Source organism: Wasmannia auropunctata, unplaced genomic scaffold, assembly GCF_000956235.1.
Source record: "Wasmannia auropunctata unplaced genomic scaffold, wasmannia.A_1.0 LD336040.1, whole genome shotgun sequence".
Classification (NCBI taxonomy): Eukaryota; Metazoa; Arthropoda; class Insecta; order Hymenoptera; family Formicidae; genus Wasmannia; species Wasmannia auropunctata.
The window spans coordinates 493749-505028 of record NW_012026850.1 but is presented as its reverse complement, the minus strand read 5'-3'; the positions used below and the strand labels follow the sequence as shown (position 1 = coordinate 505028).

Here is an 11280-nt window from a genome sequence, read left to right as displayed (position 1 = left end):
TATAATGTACATATGCATATTAAAAAAAGTATTAATATATATATATGTATATATATTAATTAATTATATATATAATTATATATATAATTAAATACATACATATATACATATATTAATACTTTTAAATTTTTGTTACATATAATACAAACGTGGACCAAGAGAGTAAGCGATTTTTATGTCACTTATTATAATATATATTTATATATTATAATCTTTCTGCAAAGAAGTTTTATCATACTTTTGAAATTGCCACATATAATGAGAAACACAAGATCTGCTTACAAACCAGGAATAACACTTTGAGATAATACAATTTTATTGGAAAAAGTTCATATATTCAAGAAAGTTCAAAAGGCTATATAATAATACGTTTAGATACACAAGACAACATAAAACATAAAAAATGTTGATAAAGTTATAAATTTTATCGACCGACAATGAGTATCATGATTACATTGATTATTATTATTTACTTTATTTCTAATATCTTTTATCAATTGTTAAAATTAACAGTGCGTATTTATAAATTGTCGCAATTCCTCTTGATTATCTCTATAATAGGCGGACGTTTTTCTCAATGACTTCATGACTGCAGGCAGACTTCGTCGGCGTCTCACGACGTAATGATTCGCGACATGTGTCCAATCGGCACGGTAAATAAATTTTAATTTCGTCCTGCGCGAGCCTCACTCTCACTCAACTATCCCTACCCTGCCCCTGGTCGCCTGGTCCACATCAGGCGTCGACGCACCGTAGATTTAATAAAAAGCAGTGGAGAGCTAAGCATCAAGTGGGTACTCCATTGTGCCCCAGCATAAAAACATTGAAATCTCTCTATTCAGCTTGGATTAGTACGACGATGCCTCTCTCTATACGCGTATGTGTATGCGTGCGTGCGGAAGCTGCGCGCGTGCACGCACACGCGTGCATACGCGCGCCGGCGGCGTGCATACGTTTTCGATCCTATCCTCGATTCATCCTATCACAACTGCTGGCTATGTATCGACACCAAAAAGTAGGATTAGCATTATTACGCATGAGTAGTAAATGCTTGTCTAATTAGTCCGAGCGGAGACGCGTAAAAGGATGTTACGTGCGCGTTACTGGGGTGGATAATCGTAAACCTTACAGTCATTTGAAAAGAAATTACCACGTGACCGACCGAATTTGTTAAATTGAAGTACATACACGAAATGAAAGAAATCCTAGAATTACGGGCAAGCTAAATTAACGAGGGGTCGGGGAAAAACCAAAGTACCTGATGCGCAGGCAGTTCCCAATACGATTCATTTGTATCATAGAATAGTTAAATATCTGAAATAAAGGACGTCTGTAGTTCAAAAATATTTTCACTAAAAAGGGATTGAAACAATATTTTTTTAGGCCATATTTAGACCATTATTTTACATTTATACCGCACAAATGAAAGAATGAAAGATAACGTTATTTAAATATTTAACTAAATGACTTGCCAGTTGATAACAAAAAATGGTCTGAGCCACCGTAATTTATAAGAAAAATTAATTGGAATTTCATTTAATGGTAATGGAACAGTTAATGGAATTGATTTTATTCTATAAACTGGATATTATATTTCGAAGATGTGGCACGATGTAACGTGAAGTGATTTCGGAGGGAAACGTTTATGAAGCAGATTATAATTTAATGTGAAATTAGTCGGGGTATGTGCACGTAAGCGGATATAGACGAAGTTGTAGCTTTGTAGTTGCCGCTTCGGTCTCAGATCGTTATCCAATTATAATAGGTATATTAATCTAAAGCGCCATGTGTAGTCAGCTAATTAATAATTAGCCTAGTTCGCGGTAGTAATGAGGGCGCAATGTCAGTTTCGTCAATAGATCGGTGAACGTTCGAGTCGTTTACACCATGCAGACTTAAGGAAGGAGGGAGAAAGGAGGGAAATATTTTATTTATGTAAGATATTTCATTTAAACTATAACGTCTAAAATTAAAACTACAACTTTTGTCTACACGAAACAAAATAAAATAAATTTAAATATTCTTTCGTGACCGTTGCATTTTGGTAACGTTATTTTCTCTTCTTTTTTTTCACAAGGAGAAAGAACGTGTCGATTTCATGCCATTCCAAATTCTCCGCAGTTTGAAAAGCACCTCAATATTTTGTAAAGGATCCATAGAAAGGCGCTCCTTGAAAAGAGACGAGGAAGTCAGAGAAAGAGATGCGCGCGCTCGCGTATCATTCTCAAGATTACTGACAAGGGAAAGTTCAAAGGGCAATAATGCCAATAATAAATCGCATGGCAATTTGTGTCGCGCGCGTATGTATACATATATATGTATATAACACACATACACAATAGATCTGCTTCTTATGAGCGTCGGAGAAGTAACAAGGTTTATCGCAACGCGACGCTCGATTTTTACCGCCCGTATTGCTTTCACCGCTGACATTACCGCGATGCATTTTTACGTGAGAATCCGTGAGGTATTTCTGTCTACTTTTCTACTCGCGCGAATAACCGTTTCCGGTGATACTTCCACGGAATCTCGTCATCACGAGCGCACAACGCACGATGGCTCGATGTTTCCTGCGAGTCTCCATTTTTAAAACTCGTTATGATGAATTTATTTTTAACGCCGTCAAGTGCCTTTTGAAATTATATGCAGATCAATCGATTTGTTATTATCTGAGCGAAATCGTGCAACATCAAGCGCATTGCACGAGCGTTTTTCGAACGTTTTTCCGCGTATCGATTTGTACCGTTGTAGAGTTGAAAGTTTTATGACAAAATTGTTGAAATAATCGCCGCCGGTATAATCGTCAATTATCTAAATTTTTTTAATACGAGAAATATTACAGAATATATAGATAAAAGGATTCCTCAATTTATTAATAAATTAATCGCCTCGAAACCTTCGCGGAAATTCAGCTATTTTATCACAAAATTATCCGTGAATTATCAGAATTATTTAATGCGCGATTATCCTACGCTGATCGCTGAAAGAACGTTTATCGTAGAACCGACATACCGCGATTCGATTTCTCACCTGAAACGAATCAACAGTCTATATGTATCTGACTACCATGTCTACGTGTAGTTTACTTTAATGAGGCTTTAAGCCCTCGTTGATGCTCGCGCAAAGATGAAACGAGTGATCATGGTAGGAAATATGACTGGGGTAGCGAGGCGGGCGTGATCGCAGAAAGCCGGGAAGGGTATACGTTGCACACGGGAGGGAAGGTAGGGGAGGGTTGCAAGGCTCGCTGCTGTATCGCGAGAGGGAGAAGAGAAGGAGGGTGTGGGTAGTGTGCACTCGTGATATTTGCTAATCACTGACAGCGACGGCTTTTAAGTACTGTCGAGCACATACGTATAATGTGCGCACTTACATTTGTAGGGTATTTCGCGGGCGTGTACACGCAGGCAGATGTATGGAGCCGGTGCAAAAAGAGAGAGAGAGAGAGAATGAAGCGCCGGGTGAGGCTTAAAAATTGGCAAATCCGCCGATCGGACGTCATCGGCGTATCGGTTATATCGGTACCGGTCGTTGTGCGGCTTAAAAATGAAATTGCGCCCCGTATCTCCCCGCTGCGCCGCTACCACCGCCGCCCAGAGTTGGCATATCAGGCAAAACGACAATTTCGTTTTGGCAACGCGAGCGATATGGCTTAATCGCCTCCCGATCGCTTCCCGCGCTCAAGTATCGGATGGTACCGTTTGACGTACGTATATATACGCGCGTTTAACAGGCCGAGGATGCGCCAAATAAATTTCGAGGATTACAAATTCTCGCGTCTTTACGAAACGGAAAGTTCTTCTTTTCGATTTAGTTCCTTAAATCGAAGTTGAGAAATGCTCTGATGTCACATTTGACAGCACGCGTCATGTTTGACATGTCAATCTGTGGTGTAAAAAAACGATACATGTTTTAGAATTTTGTATCAGATAATCTACTCGCGAGAGAATTTATTTAATACAATCTTTTTATCGTTTCGTCTATTGTACATGACAGCGACAACTTTGAATTTATTCTTCTTTGTTTATATATAAAAAAACTTGTGAATTTTACATTATCTGACACATTGATGATATTAATTTTAGTTATTTAACAAGTTTCACAATCTTTCTAACTAAATTTTTACTTCGTTGGGATATTTTAATGTGAACAAAGAGACTGCTCCAGAATAAAAGAAAAATTTTTTGACCGCGACCATGATTGTATTGACTCTTAAATTACTATACGTTGACTGTTCTTACTATTTTTTAATGTCTATTATTTTATTACTTTACCGTATATATTGACTATGTGACTTTCGTTATTCTATATTAATTTATTAGGTTATTGTTTCATATCGATTATGTGACTTACGTTTCTCATTATTAATTTGATATAATGCGGCTGAAGAAGACTAAGTAAAGTCAAAACATGTACCGCGTCTATTTTTTGTACTATAAAATTATGCTTTCAATTGCCTTCGTTAATTGCTCGTTAGTTTGGCCTATTTCCATTATATTTTGATTATTATTACATTGACGAGCTTGTCTTTACATTGTTACTTTTATTATTGGTTTTAAATTAATATTAATAATAAGCAATATTAATATTCCTTGACGAAATCAAGATGAGGTTGCGCCTTAGAAATTGCGTTATTAATGATTTCAGACCACGCGACGTCGTCGGATGCTGTGGTCGATGGTGGCGATATGGAGCTCGGTCACCTGAGCGATCATCAGATTAACGACGCGCTGCACGATCCCTTGAACCTGGGCGAATCTGACCGGCCGCGTAAGGTGCGAAGATCGCGCACGACTTTCACGACCTATCAGCTGCATGAGCTCGAGAAGGCCTTTGGGAACACGCAGTACCCGGACGTGTTTACCAGGGAGGAGCTGGCGATGAGACTGGATCTTTCGGAGGCCAGAGTACAGGTGCATTTCAAGAAACGATTCAGTCATTGCTGAAAGGACATATGCCGCATGAAGGAAAGATATTCCGGAAATAACGGAAATTCTTGCAAATATTTAGATAGGAAGGTAGGAATATAAGAGTAGACTTTCAGGCACAACGGCTCTTAATTTGAAAAAAAAAAAAAAAACAAAAAAAAAGAAGATCTGAGTGCTGGAATGTGAAAGGATTTTAACTAATTTACACACATTTGAAATCTATATAATTCTCATCTATATTGCGGAAATGAAATACAAGTATATATAATGGAACGGATGTGGCAAATTTAAATGTCTAATATCATAGCCCGAAAGGACAATGAGTGTTTTGTTTTGTCCGTTATTAAATACCGTGTTTTATTTTATAAGAATAAAATATAGCCGCAACACTCTCGACTATACCATGTCCTTTCAAGAGATTAACTTATTATGCCCTTTTCGCAATGACTGATTCAAATATTCCACAAATGCGGCTTGAAGAGAAGGGAAAGAAGTCGGGGCCAGATTTTGTCAGACTGTTGCAGAAGTATAATTAACCTTTCGTCGCTTTGACCAGACGAATTCACAAAGCCCGTGAGGCACGCGGGTGCCGCTGAGTTTCGCACATTTGATAGTGGCAAGTTTCGTAAGTAGTTTTAATGACGAGTTTTAGATACGGTCGGCGGGATGAAAATTTAAAAGGCTAACTCGACGCGCGCGCGCGCGCGCGCGCGGTGCTCATGCGTAATTTCGACGTTAAATATGGAGATTATTAAAAGAATTCGAGGCAATAATGCGATAAGTTGTGTAAACGAAAAGTAGTGCATTAATAACATTTATAACGAAATATATTTGAATAGTTATTATGATACTTTATTATTCGTAATTATGGATCAAAATTCATTTTATAATTTACAAAAACATTTATTCTTTTGCATTTCCTTGTATCGATAAAATGGTTAATTCCATTGTATTATATTATATCGCAGTATTCGCAGCGATTACTGGACAATAGCATAAACTGATTTTCACGTGCAACAATTTTCATCGAGGATCGATTTATACGTAGGTAGATATTACGAAGTTTGAGGAACATCACTCTGCAAGCATCCTCGAGCATTCGCGGAATTGCGCTTTGGCGACTCAGCCTCAAGGCGCAAGTCACTTAACTAATTAGAGACTATTGTATCGCAAAATTTCGTGCTGCCGTTTTCCATCTGTAATTTTGCGAAGCACACGCTACGCCCCGAATCAACGGTTAATTTCACAGAAAAAGGACTGCCTCGTGTAGAGTAATAATAATCTGCTTTGGAATTTAAACAGGCGTCCTTGAAAATTCGAGTACGCGTTGCAGTGTTAGCGTTGGGGTGTAGTTCAATCCTGCACCGTAACGGGGGATCGCGTTTCGTACGCGATCATTTGTACTCCCCTTTTATCTCCTTCTAATATACATTGTATTAAAAATATATTAGTTTCCACGTGTGGAATACAAGAAATATTTCAGCTTGCAATTATAAATGAATTGCTTGTTTACAGATTGTGTAAATATATATACATAATTTGCATATATTTATAAACTTATTGTTTATAAATCTATTTACTACTAATATAATTGTATATGTACATATATATAATTATATTATATATGTATAATTAAATTATATTATCAATAAATAAATTTATAAATAACCCTCGATATTGAAATAATAAATAAATATTCAAAGAGCAAAAAGGCCGAAGAGGGTAAACGGCGCGGTAATTAATGCGCAAATAGATTTTCGTGTAGAATATATTTACTTCTTGATTGTATTCATCAAACGTTACGGCTTTATTTCAAGCCATCTCTAGCGATATTAAACGGTTATTCCGCATATTATTCCGCAATTTCACGTTCTCGACCTGCAAAGGGTGAAACTTAACTTCTCATGCTTAAGAAGTGCGTCATCCACTAGTTGTTTGACTAAGTGAAAACTAATGCAAATTAAGAAATGAAATCATAATGTGTGTTGGTAAGAAAAAAATTCAATTTTATAGTAGAAAATAATAATGAATAAATTAATCTGTTAATTAGTAAAATAAAAACTTGTCGTTACAATATAAAATAATTGACAATGAATCCAATAACAGTGTCAAAGTTCAAATCATGAATTATAACCAATAACCAATTATTCATTGAAATAGTAATTATAATTCATTTGAGTATTGGTGAAATTAGTATGCATAAGTGGTATCTATGTATACGTAAATAGAAAGTACATATTTTGTAGTGGCAACGATTCTTGAGAAATATTAAATAAAGAAAAAAATCTTTTATCGATTTTCTTTTAAGGAGCCAATACACTTGAGTGAGTACATTTCTGGAATCAGCCGATTCGATTGTTTTATTCCGACGTATACCACAAAGAAACTGTCGACAATTTTAGAGGAAGTAAGCACACTTACGCATGAACTTTCTATACGTATACAATCGTGGGTGAGTGCAAAGGGGTTGCGTAGGGGGTCGCCGGCGGAAGGGTGGCGATGATGCTGAAAAGAGACAGAGAGCATTCCGATTGGCCCATTGTGGTACAGCGGAGCGACAATGCCGGCAATTGGCCGTCGCTCGACAAAACCGCTAAATGATCCGCCGCGGCGCACAGTGGTGCCACGGCCACTTTATTTCAATCTAGGAAATCCTCCTGTACCGTCCCTTCTCCCCCCACCCCCGTCCTCCTCCTCCTCCCAATCCCTTCACTCACGCGCCGATTCCAGATGCGAAATTACCCCATTTTTCGGTATTAACGGTCGGCCGATGTATCGACGATCGAGCGCGTATGGTAATGCAATCGCGAGTCGCTTCTGGACGTTTCCTACACCCCGGCAAATAATTCGCCATCGCTCGGACACTCTGATGGAATTTTTATATAGGCTACCATGAATCATTGCAGCGCGCGACTTCTCACGAATTGCGTTAAGTCTACATTAAGAAAATGTCTTCTCTTAATTCTTACAATTAGTATACATGATTGAGTCAGTCTTGTCTGTAATTAATTATGTCAGTTACATACAATTTTTTTAACACACAATCTTACAAATATTTTCTAAAGATGTTAAAATATATGTAATATTACTTAATAATTTTTGTATACTTGTAAAAGTGATGAAAATTAACTCACACACGAACGATCCGTCGCGTGTATTAAAAGGTCGGAAAATTACCGTATATACTAAGAATTAATATTCTTTATTTATTCTTTTATTTATTCTTCATTTTCTTTATTTTAGCTCCTTTCTAATTAAATTTTGCCAAAGACAAATGTTATAATGCTAATCATGTCATGATTTTCAAGTTACATAAACATGTTAAATCATCAACAAATGACTTAAGTGCTCGCAAACCTTGCGTCATTTAAGGTCTATCTACATCTAATGCTGCGATCGCAAGTGATCGTGGTTGTAAAAAGCTGTCGTAAACAATGTTTGTCTACATAAATCGTAATGTTAACAGCCAATAGCGAAATAGTGAATCTGTCGCGTCGAAATGTACCGTAATATATCGTAATAGTTGAATTTGTGTCAACTCGTATGATGAGATTAACAGCTAATAGGTTAGCGTTACGATCGTCGTAAGGAGCTTACGACAAACGAGCTTAGACGTAGATGTAGATAAACCTTTAAGCGACCCACCGCGAACTCGAAAATTGCTTGCATGAGAAATATATTTTTCCTAATATTTTTAAATTGATAATAAACATTTCTTTTAATAATGAATATATTACTTACAGTAAAAAAGTTTATAAAGGTACTTTTTCAAAAGACATCAGTATATTATGTTAATTAAAAAAAAGACTGATAGAAGGAATATATAAAGGTTTAATTAATGAAGCATATTTAAAGGGTTGTTCTAAATTTAACGTAGATCAATGTATTATGGAAATATTGCCGATTTCTATGGCAAGTGGTTTAATAGGGTAGAGTTATGGAAACGCGCGTCGACGTTGCAAACTTTCGAGTTCGCGGTGGGTCGCTTAAATGACGCAAGGTTTGCGAGCACTTAAGCGTTAGAGGCTATTCAGGAGCGATTAAATAATTAACAGCAATTAGGCAATTGAATTTCCTCCCTGTCTCGCAGCGCTGACCTCTTTCCCTCGCTTCAACGTTATTCCTCTCTTCTCCTCCTTGATGCTACTTTCTTCTCTCTGGTGCACCCCTGATTTTCTCACGTTGCCTTAATTTTATTCTGCAATCCGACCGAACTAACACGCTAATTTGTCTCGATCCAACAGAGATTGCCGTGAGTAACAATTTCATCCGGTTTTCAAGTAAATCTATGTCGGGTATGTGATAAATTAGAATCTTTGTAGATGCGCACCTTTCCCAAAGGAAAGACTAACAAATTATTCAGATAGGAAAGATTGTCCGACCTTAATTTTATTATTAATAAATTTAATTATGTATATTATTTATAATACTAATCATATGAAACTGCTAAATATTACAACTACTATAAATATTAATATTATATATTTAAGCATTTAGAGTCTATATTTGTCTGTATTTTTTAAATACCTTTTTTTAATATTTAAATATACTTATATATTTATATATACATATATACTTTATATACATATATGTATATATTTTTAAACCTGAATAATATATATATATATAGGTATATATTATTCAGATTTTTTTTAAAACTTATAAAAGTATAATAAAACCTTCTTCCTTCTTTTTCCCCTTTCTCTTTTGTTACCTCTTTTAGTACCCACGAAAATTTGTAACAGCTCGGGTGGAAAGCGAAAGTATTTATACGGCAACCGGGCCAGCGATATAGGGTCGTCAGGGGTAGACGAGAATAGAGCCGGAGGCAGGGGTTGCTAGCACTCAGGGGTACGGAGGAAATCAGGATAATTGTTAACAATTAGCTTAATCAACCTCGAGAGCAAGCTTTTGTTGTTGGCCGATCTGATGGCGCGTTTGGGGTTCTCTCATGGTTTCCCTTTCCTGCTAATTTTGGATCTTCAACGAATATCCTGGTGTTCCGATAATTCATAATTAGTAGAGATCACGCGGAATTGTATCTTATCAGTTTAATTGGACAAATTGAAATTGTGATAATATTTTCTTCAAATGTTGTAATAAATTGTTTTGCAATAATCGCACAATATTTTTAATGCTAATTAATACAATGTGAGATGTTGAATATGTATCTTACAAAGTATTCTTTTTTGAAAACTGGAAGATTAAAGGCCGAGTTAGGTGACAAGGTTACTTATCTGATCAAAAACATAAATAATCACACATAATAAGTATTCACAGATGTGTTTGTTACAACCGGGAATTGCAGAATGCACACTCGTTTTGTATAGTTGTCAAATAATAAAAAGTCTTTGTTGGTCATAATATGTCTGTAATATGATAAGTCTCGGGATGTTAATTCACACTAAATCGAGAAGAAAAATTATGGACCATTTTAATTTGAACTTAAGGTCTAGGATTTTGTTTTCTTAATTCAATTTAATTTGAATTAACATCCCGACTCATCATATTACGGACATATTATGGGTAACAAAAACTTTTTATTAAGACATGAAAGTTCAAATTAAATTAATATCCAGGATTTTGTTTCCCAACTTAGTTAATTTTTGTACATTAATTTATTTTTTATTCCATTTTGCTTCAGGTGTGGTTTCAAAATCGTCGTGCAAAGTGGCGCAAGAAGGAAAAGGCCTTAGGCAGAGATACGAGTTTCATGCACGTCGAGCAAGGCGGTGAGTTTAAGGAGGTTAATTATTTAAATTGATCCCGAAGATAATGCCGTTACTGATCACAATAGAAAATGAAAATTTTAATTTAAAAAAATACTCTTCTACGATTATTAATTAGATATTTTATTTCACAAAATTATTTAAGTTGCCGTAGTATTTTAAATATTTCTCAGCGTTGCATAATTTACATTATCCTCATTTTCTTCCAGAAAAGTAGAAATCTTTTTTAAATAAAAAATTAAATTTATTTTTTCTTTTTTTTTTTGCAGTAGTGAATTAGTTCAGTCTTTTTTTTCTTTCTTTCTTTGCCCTTCTTTCTTCCAAACAGTCGCGAAAATTCGTTTTCATCCACCGTCGCTTTATAGTGATATATACAGGGTGGACCATTTTAATCCATCCAGTCGAATATCTCGAAAATCAAGCCCGGGAGAGAAAAATTTTTCCGACAAAAGTTTTCGGACTTTGAGGGGGACATAAGATGATAACATTGGTTTGACCCTGAGTGGCGTCGTCAAGGTCAGGACAAGGTCACTTTGAATTTTTTTAATGGAATCCCCAATTTTTCATTACATGTTCTTATAGCACGTCTCGAGAACTTTCCAAAACACATAAATAAAATATTT

At 35.9% G+C, this 11280-nt stretch overlaps 1 protein-coding gene across 1 annotated transcript in view; it reads left to right on the top strand.

Annotated features, from left to right (window-relative positions):
* Positions 1-11280, top strand: part of LOC105451931 (aristaless-related homeobox protein) — an 18721-nt gene that overhangs the window by 4505 nt on the left and 2936 nt on the right. Inside the window, exons 2-3 of the mRNA XM_011692657.1 lie at positions 4648-4913; positions 10573-10660. Coding sequence (XP_011690959.1) covers positions 4648-4913; positions 10573-10660 — 354 coding nt within the window. The remainder of the gene's footprint in view (positions 1-4647; positions 4914-10572; positions 10661-11280) is intronic.